The 16,057-nt window shown below is 36.8% G+C and overlaps 1 protein-coding gene across 4 annotated transcripts in view; it reads right to left on the bottom strand.

Annotated features, from left to right (window-relative positions):
* The window catches only part of LOC112502712, a 24,298-nt gene extending 16,107 nt beyond the window's left edge, over positions 1–8,191 (bottom strand). Inside the window, exons 1-2 of one of the 4 annotated variants that reach the window (XM_025106694.1) lie at positions 8,108–8,191; positions 6,929–7,092 (exon numbers count right to left, since the gene is read on the bottom strand). In XM_025106694.1, coding sequence (XP_024962462.1) covers positions 6,929–7,073 — 145 coding nt within the window. In that variant the 5' untranslated portion in view covers positions 7,074–7,092; positions 8,108–8,191. Of the gene's footprint in view, positions 1–6,928; positions 7,093–7,180; positions 8,050–8,107 lie in introns of those variants that run through there. The other 3 variants (XM_025106696.1, XM_025106693.1, XM_025106697.1) reach the window with 3 other exon arrangements.
* Positions 8,192–16,057: the final 7,866 nt, after the last annotated feature.

Genomic DNA, 16,057 nt, shown 5'->3' with positions numbered 1-16,057 from the left:
GGAACCAGAGGTCCGATGGACTCAAACAGAATATGTTCTAAGTGTGTTCTTTGGAACCAGAGGTCCGATGGACTCAAACAGAATGTGATTTTATTCCTCTTTATGTGAAATGGTTTAAATGATTTGGTGATTCTCACCCTGCATTACATAAAAAGGGAACCTCACTAGACATTCATGTCTAACCCTCATTTTGTGTTTTCAAATATGTGACCAGGTAACGATAATAGGGAAAGAATATTCTATGATTACTTCCCTATGTGCTTAGAATTATGAAGATCATATCTGAATGAATTTTGGAGAATGGATATTATACAAGAGCATGTATTTTGAATTTTTGAGTTGTAAATTTTATAGCATAGTCTCTTGTTTTATGGACCTATGTGGGGAAAACATGTATTCTGTATATGAAATATGTGTTATATGCAATGTGTGGATTTGGGGGTGTTACACAGAAGTGGGTACCTTGAAGAAAGATGTCCAAACAGTAATGAAAAAGCTCGAACTGCTAATTAAATTACAGGAGGCGGCATCGGGAAGTAACGGCTCGCCCGTAGACGATGACAATACCCTGTTGAAGGCGCGACGATCGGTAGAATGAGAAGGGGGCATACCAAAGGGGCAAACCGGCTCTTCGCCATTAGGGGGAGAAGGCTGGAAATTCCGACATTTGATGGCATCGACCCAAATTGTTGGATACTATGAGCAGAAAGGTATTCGCCCTGAATCGTCTTACAAGGAAGGAACAAGTTGAGGTAGCGGTGATCGCCTTTGAGGGTGACGCACTGAGGTGGTACAAGTGGGAACACAAGCATCGACCAGTAACCTGCTGGGAAGAGTTGAAGCAGATGATCCTTAGGCAGTTTTGGTCAATGGCAAAAGGTACACTACCTGACCAATTTCTAGTCCTAAAATAAGATGGATCCGTGAGCAACTACAAAAAGCAATTTGTGTCTCTGGCCGCACCGTTGGACGTTTTTTATGAAGAGGTATTCTTGAGCCAGTTTGTTAATGGGTCGGACCCAGTTGTGCGGGCCGAACTTAGACTGTTAGCACCAGTCAGTTTGAGTGAGGCGATGGAGGTGGCATCCCGTATTGTAGAAAAAAATAAAGTTGTGAGTAAAAGTAGAAGCCAAGGAGCATGGGCTGGGAAGAAAACCATAAGTGGAACGTTCGCTCCCTTTGATACAGGGCCAGTAAGTCAGTTTCCACATCGAGAAAAGTGGGGAATTGGGTGACTGATGTGGAATTGCAGCAAAGAAGGTCGCAAGGGTTATGCTATTGTTATGATGAAAAGTAAGCCCTCGGGAATAAATGCAAAAGAAAGGAGGTTAATATGTTGGTAGTTCAGGACGGCGAAAGGGGTAGGGATGGCGAAACAGACGTTGCTGAAGAGGAAGATAAGGAAAATGATTCAGAAGAAGATAAGTCCACTTGAATTCTATGGTGGGCATTACCAAACCTAAAACGATGAAACTGGAAGGCTCAATTGAAGGGCAGCGGATAGTAGTGCTTATAGACAACGGTGCCACACGTAATTTCATCGCTAAGACCCTCATCGAACAATTGGAGTTGCCTATAACCAACACCGCATCGTATGGAATTACCATGGGTACTGGGCCTCCTATAAAAGGTGAAGGAGTGTGTCGAGGAGCAAAACTGCTTGTGCAAGGGATAGAGGTGGTAGAAGACTTTTTGACTTTTGAGTTAGGTAATTCTTATGTGATACTAGGATCCAATGGTTGTAAACACTGGGGGCGACTTATACAAACTGGAGGACGCAAATGAAGTTGAAGATAGGCAGCACTTCAGTCACCCTAAAGGGTGATCCGTCATCGGGAAGGTCCTTGATATCCATGAAAGCAATGGGGAGATTGTTGAAGCAAAGAAAAGCAAGGTTTGTTGGTCGAACTAGGGCTATTGGGGACTAAAGAACACCATGAAACCGAATGCCTAGAAGAATTAAGGCAAGTGCTTGGTTTGATTTTCCTGTTGGTCCACCAGAAAGGGGTAAGGAGCATGCCATTACACTGAAGGAAGGGAGTGGAACTATGAATGTATGACCCTACAGATATGCATCCTACCAGAAGACAAAATTGAAATACTGATCAATGAGATGTTGGATGCGGTAGTGATTCAGCACAGTAGCTCCAGCCCTGTACTGCTAGTTTAAAAAAACGGGAGTTGGAGGTTTTGCATGGACTACTGCGCCCTCAACAAATGTACATTTCCTAATAAATTCTCTATCCCTATAATTGATGACCTGTTGGATGAACTATATGATGCAGGGGTGTTCTCCAAACTAGACTTGAAGTGTGGTTACCACCAAATACGCATGCGACCTGAAGATGTCCCAAAGACGACGTTTCGCACGCACGAAGGGGACTACGAATTCCTTGTTATGCCCTTTGGACTAGCCAATGCACCTTCTATTTTCCAAGGGTTGATAAACGAGGTGTTCAAGCCATACCTTAGGAAATTTGTTTTGGTTTTTTTTTTGACAAAATCCTCGTATACAGGAAGAATATGGAGGATCACATTGGACACTTGCAGAAAGTTTTTAGTGTTTTGCTTAAACATCAGTTGTATGCTAACCAAAAAAATGTGAGTTTGGGGAGCCTAAAGTGGGGTATTGGGGCACATCATGTCAAGCAAAGGGAAGGTGCGGACTATGCAATGTTGGCCAATTCCCCTAACGGTAACTGAGTTGCGTGGTTTCTTGAGATTTTCTAGCTACTACAGGAAGTTTATCGCAGGTTATGGTAGAATAGCTGGTCCTTAACCAATCTGCTAAAGAAAAATCAGTTCAAGTGGGGAAGTCAAGCCGAGGCCGCTTTTCAGGAATTAAAAACAGCCCTATCGACAGCCCCTGTGTTGAGGCTGCCCAATTTCACAGCCTTTCGTTGTAGAGACTGATGCGTCAGGGTTCGGGTTAGGAGCAGTTCTGATGCAGCAAGAACGCCCCATAGCCTATTTCAGCCAGGATTTAGGCTCTCAAGCACCACAAAAATCAGTGTATGAAAAGGAGCTGATGGTCGTGGTCTTGGCTGTTCGGAGATGGCGACCGTACTTACTGGGCAGAAAATTTTCCATACGCACAGACCAACAAAGTTTAAAATACTTAATGGAACAAAGGGTGGTGGAACCAGAATATCAATGTTGGGTTAGCAAACTGTTGGGGTATGAAGTCGACATTCTGTACCGAACAGGGAGTAGCAACCAAGCTACAATAGCGATAGTGGGAGATAATTAAAAAAGAAGTGGAGGATGATCAATTGTTGCAACAAATTGAAGAGACATCAAGGCAGGTATTGGCATAAACCACAGTTTCTCGATATACAATGAGTTGTTCTAATACAAGGGAGGTTAGTGTTGTCCCGAAAGTCAGCTTTAATACCCCGTCTCTTCGAAGAATTCCTTGGCTCACCCATTGGGGGTCATGCAAGTGAAGAGAGGACCTATCAACGAGTGGTGGCTAAGATGTTTTGGGTGGGAATGATGAAGGACCCAGTGAAAATGGTAAAAAGTTGTGGCATATGTCAGCAAAATAAATACTTGGCAGGTTCACCGGCAGGGCTGTTACAACCTCTCCCTCTACCTCAGAGAGTGTGGGAGGTCATTACAATGGACTTCATTGAAGGACTACCAAATCAATGGGTATGATGACCATTTTGGCGGTGGTGGACAGGCTGAGAAAGTACAACCTTTTCTTAGGGCTAAAACACCCTTTCCCAGCAAAAACAGTGGCAGAAATATTCATTGAAGAAGTGATCAGATTACATGGCATACCAGAATCTATTATCACAGATAGAGGTAAGCTATTTCTTCTAAGTCAGTTCTGGCAAGAAGTGTTCAAATTGCAGGGGACCAAGTTAAATTACAGCATGGCATATCACCCCCAGACAGACGGGCAGACTGAAGTAGTAAACAAAACACTGGAGCAGTTCCTCATATGTATAGCATCAGATCGGCCGAAAGAGTGGGGGAAGTGGTTGTGTTGGGCAGAGTATTGGTACAACACCTCATACCACTCTGCCCTCAAATGCACTCCCTTTAAGGTCTTGTATGGGAGGGACCTGCCAACGCTACTGAAATAAGAAGGGGCAGCAACAGAAATTCAGTCCGTGGAACAGATGCTATTATGCTACTAGAAAGGGAGGAAATTCTAGACGAGGTCAAGATGCACCTACTGAAGGCACAACAACGCATGAAACAGCAGGCAGACTTGGGGAGGAAAGATTACAATTTTAAAGCAGGAGACTTGGTTTTCTTGAAACTAAGGCCTTACTGTTGGAAGTCATTAGCTACCACTCATAACCAAAAGTTGGCTGCCAGGTTTTACGGCCCATATCAAATAATAGAAACGGTGGGACAGGTAGCATACAAGCTACAATTGCCAGCTACGACAAACATCCATTCGGTTTTCCATGTGTCCCAACTAAGGCGTGCCATAGGAGCAAGTGCCTCCTCACACAGTCTACCTCCACAACTCAAGGACAACATGGAGTTCAGAGCAGATCTGAAGCGGTTCTAGATATAAAGCAAGACAGAGCCACGGGTCAGTTAGAAGTACTAATCAAGTGGAAGGGGTTGGAAGATTTCGAAGCAACGTGGGACGACCATGATGCAATTGGTAACCAGTTTTCACCTTGAGGACAAGGTGAGACTTTTGGGGAGGGGTTTTCGTAAGCCACCCATTAAATGCACCTATGCAAGAAAAGGCAAGTCCCACTAATTGACTGGGGTAATCCTGCAATAATGGAATGTTGAGTTGTCCTCCAGCAAATTCTTAGCTAATCACATAATAGAGGAATGTAGCTGTCCCAATTGAATAGGAAAACATTTTCTAATTTTGGCTTTCGGTTTATTTTAAATAGGGTAGCAGGGTTAGGGTAAAAGGCATCAGTTTTGTAATACGTAAGGTTTGGAAGAGCCTCCAGCCTTTCGAAAGCTGGTAATTCCTATTTTAAGCATTTGATTCAATTAATCATTTGACTTTGTTTAGCTAGTTTGCATCAATATCACACTGAGCGGATTACAACTAGAACTTGTACATTATGACCTTATTGAAAACCCACAGTTTGGAGATTTCAGACACTTGACGTCATCAGCACAAAAGCTTCACTCGAAAAGAATTTTTGGTCATTTTCCTCATGATTCTATTTTAATGACAGAAAAAACTTGCGGTGATTGCTAATGAGCAAATAGGTACATTGCAAAGGAATCTTTCTAGAAAAAAAAATTGTTGCATTTATTTGACAACCCAAAATAGGAAATGTTACATTCTTATGGGACAAATGGAGTAAAACAGACCATGGTTTACTTATCATTTTATTTTCACAGAAACAAAAAGATAAATCACACATATATTCTCTCCCTTCTTGTGGGAAAAAGATCACTTCATATTTTAGAAATTCCAACCATTGACCTTTTAAATTGAAAACGACATATTTCCAGCTTTTTAGTTCCAAAAACATCTTAATAACATAATGTATTGTTACAGTTCCAGGTAATGATTGTATTCTCAAATCTCAACAACAACCAATTCCCTTTTTTAACTCAATATTCAACTCTTTCAACACTAGTATATAAGTGTAGGCTCTTTTTGTAAGAGGAGGACTAAATAACAAAATTTTATTTCTTTTCACAAAAAATAATAAGAATAGTAAAAGATTTCATATAGATCTCACTTACACGCCCTTATCGATGCATGTAACAAACTATAGTAACACGAGTTACTTGTTATCTCATTACAAGCACTTACTCAGATGGAATTTTCATACTTCAAGACTTCGCTAGATCATCATTTAAGATTTTAACGGGTCTAAATGTGAATTTTGAGGGTCTAATGGAGATCATCTAGAACATTGAGTCTATTCGAACTAATGCTATAGTGTAAGAGGTCCATACTGATTTGTAGCTAGCTTCTGACATATCTAATTATCTAATAATCATCACCTTACACAATTTGAAAATGTATTAGACCATATGTATTAACTATTTAAAGAGTATGTTGTAGATTATGAGATAAGAAATATAATCATGACAACTCAAAAAACTAATTGTTATTTGGTTGTCACAGAATTGCTATCATAATTTCTTATATCCTTATCTAGAAACAAATATGTTCATTGTGGGATTGATATTCTACAAAAGAAATAAGGATGAGAACCCCGCAAGCAAGGAAATTGTATTACCCAAATCCGTGAACCAACTTCAATTGGTAAAGTCAGCATGCGGCATTCTAAACATGCTAGGTCTCATATGTTGTACAGGGATCCAATCACCGGTTTGGTTAAAGTCCTCCCCTTGTGGAAATAAGAGGGTGCTTGAGGAGATATCCGCCCCTCCAATATAGCAAAAACATTTAATGGTCCAGTCTCCAGAAGTTATACCCAAAAAGCAACATGATGGCCAACATCACAAGCATTCTTGGCATTTTGGGATCTTGGAAAGGACTTTTTATCCATTTGGATGTATCCAAACAAAGGGTATGTTTTTGGATAGAAATAGAAAACCCCACCCCACCCACCCTCAGTTACCGATGAAGCTAACTTATAAACCAGTTCTCACTCCAAGCTGAAAGCTATTCCTAGAGATTGGAGAAAAGGAAGCACCATTTGTAAGGTGCGGGAATTAACTTTGACCATGGGCCAACCAAGATCGTCAAACCTCCAGGCGGAATGATTACCGATAACCAACACAAGAGGTGAAATGCACAATCACAGAATTCGAACAGTGATCACATTTTTTTACATCGCAAAGCCTAGAATATAATGTATACTTCAACAGTGCCAAAAAAGATTCAAAATCATACAAATTCATGCATGCATGTACAAATCATCCAGAACACAGCACTTACTACTTGTAAATAACCATGCAAAGGACTTGCTGACCACTGATAAAAGATGGGAGGACAGAAGAACTTTACCGTAAACATAGCATTCTTTCAGAAGGTACAAGAACACTACTGGGGAAACATTGGTAAGATCAGAATAGGCATGCAGGGATATAGACCATTCTTGGTGAGTCACACCACAAGTGGATAGTTTGAGAGTTTTGTCATCCACGCCCATAGTTGAAAATATGAAATTCCTAGAAACAACAAGAAAGTAGCATGCATAAGTAAATAGAATCAGACTGGAAAAAACTCGGTATTCTTTCCAGCATGCACGCAATTTACACTTGATATCTCTTCATTACGTTTTTGCTTTAACCAGATGTGACTGTGAGAGGTCTACTTGCAACATCACGTATGTGTGTGTTAGTACAGTACAGCCAATCAAAAGCATTATGTCTTCCAATGTAAGAGTCAAGACTCCAAGAAACAAATCACATAAATATGCTCTTGTAAATTGTGAAATAAATCAGCTTAGAGAATCACTGATTCTTCCCCTTTCCAATTTCCTCCATTTCATGTAAACTGTGAAACAAATAATTTTTTCCACGAATAAGATTTGGAAACCCATGATTTCAGTCCACTAAAGCTGATAACAATCCACTATTTCATTTCTAGGATCGACTTTCAAGAAAGCATCCTTAGACAAGACTCCAACAACATTCCATGAATGTGTCTTGTAAAAACCATATGGCAACATTAACACTGATACTAGGAAACAGAATACATAACTACTTTGTGTGGAAAAATCAAAAATCCCCGAATTGCATATCATCACTGCAAATCAAAAGCCATTTACAAGAAAACAAATATTCATAAGAAAATAGTCTACAGCTACACACAAAAACATAAATGCTTTTTACATAAACAAGCAGGCACACAAACCTAACACAAAACTGGCACCCATAAGAAAAATATATTGAGCAGAATCAGAACATACGAGCAACAACAGAGGAAACCCATTCTTCAGCTAAAACCAGAATATCATTAACTCAAATGAATATACGAAGAAACAAAAAAGAAAACAAGCACTTAAATAACACACTATACATCAGAAGAATGATCGACTATAACAATGTAATTGACATTGTTAAGAGTGAACAATCTTACTTCAATCTCTTCAAAACCACAAAAAAACTATGAGGTTTTTCTCTTCAAACAGGGAGAAAAGAGTAGAGAAACAAATAGTTCAACCAAATACTCATTACTTACGATTTGAAATATCTTTATGGGTTCTATATCGGAGAATCGAAGATTAATAAACCCTAATTTAGAGCGAGCAATGGATGAGTATGGCCCACTTGATATCGTTACCAGAAATGGCAACACGACCCCATTTCCTTGTCAGTCACCATCCTCGTCATCTTCCTTCTCTCTAATTAAAAGGGAATATTCTTTTATTTTCAGATTTTTTTAAACAAATATTCATAAGGGTGTGTTTGGTGCGATGGACAGGGTGGGACAGAACAGGACAGAACACATTTGTCTTATGTTTGGTGTAGCTTTATGTGGAACTAAGTAGAACTAAGTAGAACAAGAGTGGGACAGGGTTGTTCACCCTTACCCCCCTAGAACTAAGTGGAACATAAAGTTTTTTACCACACTACCCTTTCTGCTTCCATCGCTTCCTTCAACCCCTTTCTTCCCCACACCCTTTCCCCGTATCCGCCTCCATCGCTTCACAGCAATCGGCGGCGACTTCTACTCAATCGGCGGCGACTTCTACCTAAATCGGCGACTTTTCCTCTCTCCATACTCAGGTACACGATTGCTTCATCTCGATTTTGTTGCTGATTAGAAGCATCTGGGTTTGCTGGTTTTAATCGATTTTTTTTGCTTTGTTTGATCTCGTCGGTGGTGGTTTGTTTGATGTGGACCTGCAAAAGAGGTTCTTCGTGGGTTTATCTTGAACCCGGAACGGTCTTCATCTTCTTCTTCAAAGAGTAATCGGAGGTTGAGTGATGTTGAGACCCATGAACTTAATAAACCCTTATCTGGAATTGCTGGATGGCTTAATTCTGTAACGAATAAGCTAAGTCCTAGCCCTCCATCATCTTCAAATTTGAAAACAACAGAGAGGATTGAAGGGTTTGATTCTGTTAGTAGTAGTGCACTTGATGCTGCCATGGATGAGGTTAGGACTTGGGATTTAGGGTCTGGTAACTCTAGGGATCCAGAGGTAGAAGAAGAGTATCAAATACAAATGGCTTTGGAGTTGAGTGCTAGGGAAGATCCAGAAGCATTTCAGATCGAAGTTGTTAAGCAAATCAGTTTGGGCTCTTGTCCTCAACAAATATGTTTGTTGCTAGTTCATTGAAAATGATGAAGAGTTAGCTCACATTGTTAAGAAATATGTTTGTTGCTAGTGTTGTTTTGAGGAAAAATTCATAATTGAGAATTGTAGAATAGATGCATATTGATGAATGTAGTTGGAATGTGAGTTTTTTTGGTATTTTTAAATAGTATTTGTAAACATTTATATTGATTATTTAGTGAAAAAACACTAAACAGTTTACTGGGGGTAAATTGGTCATTTTAACCAGTTCTGTCCTGTCCTGTCCAGTCTTACCAAACGCTGAACAGCTGTCCTGTCCTGTTCTGTTCTGTCCTGTCCTGTTCTGTCCTGTCCTGTCCAGTTCTGTCCTGTCCTGTCCAGTCTGCACACCAAACGCACCCTAAAAGATTCCGGGTGCGTTTGGTACATTGGATAGGGATATGACAAAACAGGACAAGGATCCCTGTCTTATGTTTGACATGAATTTTATGTGGAACAGAATGGAACAAAGTGGAACAAACCTGTTTCACCCCTACCCCATGGAACAGGATGGAACAAGGTGGAACAGACTTATATTTTACCAATATAACATCAAAATAAAACTTAATTTTCTTCTAAAACATCAAATAGGTCCTTTTTTTACATTTTATTCATTCTTTAAATTTTATTTATTGTATTTTATGTTTCTTAAACTTTCATTTTACTGTTCTTAAAATATTATTTTTATACGGTTTCTATATTTTTATTAATTTATGTAATTTATTATATATTAATAATAAAAAATAATATAGAAAAGAGATAAAAATAAAAATAGAAAACCACATAAACTTTTTATTTGGTGTCATTTTAATTGTTTTTCGAAAACTTCAAATGATATATTTTGTTATAAAAAATAATTACTCTATTATAATTCAATAAATTACATAAATTGTTTTCTTGATTTTATCACCGTCAAACGTATTGTGTAAGGTTCACGCATGCAATTTGTTGTTTTCGATGAGTTTTGTATGTTTTCCCTTGATCAGAGTATTAAATATTCGATTTTGATCTTACAGAAGTGATTGTACAGGTGATAGGTGAATTCTTTTGTTTTCTGGAATCCNCGGATATTTTTATTAATTTATGTAATTTATTATATATTAATAATAAAAAATAATATAGAAAAGAGATAAAAATAAAAATAGAAAACTACATAAACTTTTTATTTGGTGTCATTTTAATTGTTTTGACGAATACTTAAAATAATATATTTTGTTATAAAAAATAATTATTTTATTATAATTTAATAAATTACATAAATTAATTAAAATAAACAATTCATCAGAGGTAAATTGGTCATTTTACTTGTTCTGTTCTATCCAGTTTTATCTTACCAAACGTTAAACAGTTGTTTTATCTTGTCTTGTTCTGTCTTATCATGTCCCCACACCAAACACACCCTCAAGGATCAAATGTTAAATGATTTTTACAAATTTATCATAGTATTTCATTTTCAGTTTTTTTATTACAGTAATATACTTTTAAAATATTTTTTTATTAGGGATTGTAATTTCAAAATTTTATCTGTTATAGCATTGGGTAACTTATTACCTTTTGAACAAGTTTTTTTTATTAACCTGGATATTCAACCCGCTATGCGAGCCGACTAATCTCAGGACGACCACCTGCTTTGCAAATAGCCCAAAGTCACCGCATTTGAACCTCCATGGCCACAAGGGGATTTTTATTCCTCATTGGATTTAAACCTGAGACCTCCTGTACTTTTGACGTTTGGAGCCAAGATCAAACCAATCAGGCACCACCCTTGTGGTTTGAACAGGTTTTTCTTTGTTGGCGTGTCAAACTTAAAATGGCATGAAAGCCACATAAGATAACTTGTTACACATGGGATAGCTTACATGTCATTTAAAAGAAAAATCTAACTCAAAAACAATTTTTAAAAAGGAAAAAAGAATAGCCTTTCCCTTGTTCGACTGGTCGTGAACCCTCAATCATACACTCGTCCTCTTCTTGTTGATCGATTCCTAAAACCTTTATCTTTTTCTTCCTGATCGATTCCTAAAACCCTCATCCTCTTTTTCCTGATCGAATCTAAACCCTAATCGACCCTCATCCTCTTCCATATCGATCCTTATCCTCTTCCTCATCAACCCTCATCCTGAGTGTTATGATTCATAAGTGCTGCGATTTCCAAAAAGTAAGTTCAATATCAAGGCTAAGAGTTTGCATCTGGCTTTTTCTCTATCTATCTATGGATGTGTGGACATATTTAAACAGAAAGGAAACATATATAATGGCTATTTCTCTATCTTTCTATGGATGTGTGGATTTACTGTTTGGTAAAAATTTGACAGCCTTTTAACAGTTCCAAAAGGTTGTGTATCGCTTAGAGGCATTTACTGTTTGGTTTGGGTTATTTTCAAGTCGATTTCCTGTAAACATATATGTGGTTTGTGATTTCCCCCACCATGTTTGAGATTCTTGATTTAGAGTATACGTATAGTATGTAAAAGATTACTCGTAGGCGATTTTACGATTTAATGCACATCAGGTGTTTGATTATTTATCTTAAAGAAAAAATTTACTTAACTCTTCATAGTAGAAATTGAAGCATAAAGAAACTAGAAAGGTAGGCAAATGAAATAGAAACATCCCTTCATTTGTTACATAACATTAAGCAAATCACTTGAAATTGTTATTTCTAACAGTTTAGTTCAAAAACTGGATTTCACTTCACTCACAATGCTAACATAACCTTAATCAGGATTTAACTATACTCCTTTATATAACAACTAACAGCCATACACATATTTGAATGATAAATTTTGCCATACCAACAGCCATACACACATATTTGAATGAGAAATTCATGTCATACCTCATCATTTATTACGTCCTTGAAGCTTGTCCTTGGAAAATTAACTCCCCTGGTACACATAAAACTGTAGTGTACCTTGTAGTGAGAAATTCATGCCATACCTTTTAATATAACCAATTTTGGAGTGCGTTTCGCATATTGATGGTTCTTTTGTCTGTTTTTTTATCTTAAGATCATCTTGGATGCTAAATTCTTTGTTTCTTTATCTTCAGGATGACATCTTCATCAATATCTACAACAATATCTTTCGAGGTACATTACACAGGTGATTCTGTATTTTGGCCACTTGAATATGCTAATGGGTTGAGAATTTTTTTTGAAACTTTTGACATTGGCAACATGGAATACTTTGATTTTGTTGTTTTTTGAAGAATTACACACACACATTGTGTGAAAACATATATTTTTGTATTCCTGGTAAGGGCTTAGAAAATGGTTTAAGAAAGCTTAAATGTAATGTGGATCTTAAGAGTTTTATTGAATATGGACTCAAAAGTAGGGAGATGTGATAACCGGATCCTAGTTATCACCTAAGGTAATTAATATGTGATTATTTGATTAAATGATTATGTGATAGCATGATAAATTGTTATGTTTGATCATGCTGGTATGTGAAAGTGTGCATAATTTAGATGCATAAAAGAGATTATGTGCATATATGTGATATGCATGCATGTAGGTGCATATGTGCATGAGAATATATATATATATATATATATATATATGAATGGTAATGTGAATGCATGCATAAGAGAAGGCTGTGTTAACCGCCTTTCCTGATTTGGAAAGTATAAAAGGAGGACTTAGCCTCCATATTTCTGCTTCTTGCCTTTTAAAAAAGTTGTGTGATTTAAAGAGGAGAGGTTGACCGGATTATTCTTGGCTGGAGATTCAAATTGATTTCAAGTGTTTGATTCCAAAATATTGATAAGGTGAGTAATTTCTAAACTCTTTTGAATAAAATTTCTATTGGTTTTATATGAATCTTGTTTATTGTTAGAATGAAATCAATGAATTTTACTTAAGGGTTTTATCCGGACAAAGCTTGGTCGGATTGTTTTAAATCGGTAAAAGGGTGGACGAGGTATTGTCCGGATTGCTTTAAATCGGACAAAGGTTGGACGATATATTGTCCGGATTGTTTTAAATCGGTCAAAGGGTGAGTGGGGTATTGCCCGGACTTGTTATCCGGACAAAGATGTTGATTTTTATTCTAAGTGATAAATCGATCAAGTTTTATGCGGTGTGTTGTCCGGACTTGTTATCCGGACAAAGTTGGAATTAATCCCAAGTATTAAACCGGACAAAGTTTATGCGATGTGTCATCCGGATTGTTGACCGGAGATGAAGTCCGGCTAAATCAAGTTGACCGGATTTGAAGTGATATCTTGTGTTTTTGATAAGAAATGTTATTTTATCATAAAAAGGAAGTTTTGAAAGAAATGATTTTTGTATTGATAATAATTTCAATGACTACGGTCTATTTGAAATTATTTTGTGAAAAGTTTTGATGAATAAATAAGGGTGGCATATGAAGGAGAGGTGTACTATGGGATAAGGGTGGCATATCAAAGAGAGGTGTACCATGGGATAAGGGTGGCATATCAAGGAGAGGTGTGCATTTGGATATAAGGGTGACATTTGCATGTGTGTTGAATGATATAACTCTTTCTATTATATCCTTTAAGACTACCGTGATCTGGAATCTTTATTTCTTTGTGATTTAAAGATTTAAGATTAAGGTTCTTATTGGAAATTATAGTCTGGATGTTATTGAGGAGAAAACATYAGGTTTGGCCTGAAACTTTATATAAACCTTATTTAATTTGAGAAGGTTTAAAAATGACATTATATTAGACCTGATTGGTTCAGAGGTATGAGATTTGTGTAGTTGAATGCTTTGTTTGATAAATAGAAAGGATTTGGGTTTATGTTCCTATTTGTTCATATATTTGTATATATATGAATAATTGTTTTTCACAAAGATTTTGGTGATTTACACCCTGCAATAACATAAATAGGGTATCTCACTAGACCTTTCGGTCTAACCCTCRTTTTGTGATTTTAACTATGTGTTGCAGGAGGTACWGATGSTAAGGGAAAGAGGAAGATTTAATATTTTCCTATATGCATTTCTGCTTGAARATCTGTTTTGATGTACAGTTTTGATTGATTAGTACAAGAAATGTATTTTGAATTTTTGGACCTTGTATTTGGTCATGTTAGATTCTTGTAMTAAGGGACCTGAATGGAATAATATGTATTTCTTTTGTATGAAATATGTGTTACATGCAATGTGTGGGTTGGGGCGTTACAGGAGATAATTGATGTGTATTTATATGATTTTGTTGAAGACTTAACAGAGTACTTGAGACAAGATGGCAGTGATAATAATAGTGATAGTATATCTAGTGATGATGATGATGTTTCTTATGCTCCTTCTTTAGATCACATATCTGAAGGTGAAGATGGAATAACTGAATTTAGACAAAAAAAAAATTGGGCGTGGATTAGTGACACATGAATATATTGGAGAAGAGCATGATAATGTAAGAGAAGAAGATTTGATGGCTTTTAAGCTTGAAAAGTATTTGAATGATCTTAATAGGGAGTTAAAAAAGGATAATATTGTTGAGACCAATATAAATAATGATGATGAAGAGCATGATCTCACACAAGAAGGTGAAAAATATCCAATGCATAATCCAAAAACACATTGGAAGATCATGAAACCTATACGAGGTGAGAGATATGAAAGCCAACACGACTCAAAGAATGCATAACAAATTATGCATTAGCCAATGGTTACCAAATATGGTTCGAAATGAATGACCAGACTAAACTATTAGCAAGATGTGGAAGGAAGTTAGTGATGATCAGCCGAAATGCCCTTGGAGATTATGGGCAATTTGGATGGCAAATGAGAGATCGTTCCAAGTGAAATCTCTTGTGTATGAGCATATGTGTACAAGAAACTTCAAATTTGGTTCATTGATAAACTATAAGTTCATTGTTAAGAAGTTTGAAAGTCGATTGAAGGAAATCCTAATATGAAGTTAGTGGACTTGCAATCTGTTGTGATGAAGAAATACAAGTGTCTATTAAGCATCAACCAATGTGATAGGGCTATTACACATGTGATTAATGAATTTGAGCAAGGTATGAAGAAACATTATGATACTTTGGGAGTATTTTGAAGAAACTAGGAGAACCAATCCTGGATCTGCAGTAAAAATGAGTGTTGAAGTCAACCCCGATGGGAAGATTTACTTTCAAGGATTCTATATATGTTTACAAGGATTGAAAGAAGGTTGGATTAGTGGTTCTAGAATAGTAATTGGGTTTGATGGGTGCTTTTTAAAGACAATATGCAAAGGAGAGTTGCTTTCGTCCGTTGGTCGAGATGCGAATAATCAAATATTCTCAATCGCATGGGTTGTGGTAAATACTGAAAATAAAGAAAATTGGACGTGGTTTATTGACTTGTTGAAGAAGACCCATCTTTGAATGATGGTGCTGGTACGAATTTGATTTCAGATCAACATAAGGTACATTTTGTTTTGCCGTTTCTACGTCTTTTTAAATGTGTGTTTTTATGCCTCTTATAATTATTTTTAATCAAAAAAACTTTGTATTTCTTGAAACAGGTGCTAATTGAGGCTGTCAAGGATGTGGTTTCGGTAGCTAAACACAGACAATGTGCTAGACACATTTATGCAAATTTTAAAAAGAAGTTTAGTGGTGTACAACTTAGACACTTTCGGGACTGTTTTAAGTAGTTTTTAAGCTATTATAAGTTGTTTGTTATTGTTTTAAGTCGTTTTTAAGTTTTTTAGTCATTTTGAACAGTTTAAAGTTGTTTTACAGTTGTTTCAGTTGCTTTAAGTTGTTTTAGTTGCTTCAAGTTGTTTTTTAAGTTGTTTTAAGTTGTTAAAATGTGTTTAGGCTGTTAGAACTGTCCTTTTATGCTTTTGTTAATTGTTTTGATTTGTGAAATCAAAGTGGCTAA

This window comes from Cynara cardunculus, unplaced genomic scaffold (assembly GCF_001531365.2).
Source record: "Cynara cardunculus var. scolymus isolate 2C unplaced genomic scaffold, CcrdV1 Un_Scaffold_1804, whole genome shotgun sequence".
NCBI classification, from domain to species: Eukaryota; Viridiplantae; Streptophyta; class Magnoliopsida; order Asterales; family Asteraceae; genus Cynara; species Cynara cardunculus.
Note: the sequence above shows the minus strand (reverse complement) of the source record. Positions and strands in the feature narration are given on the sequence as shown.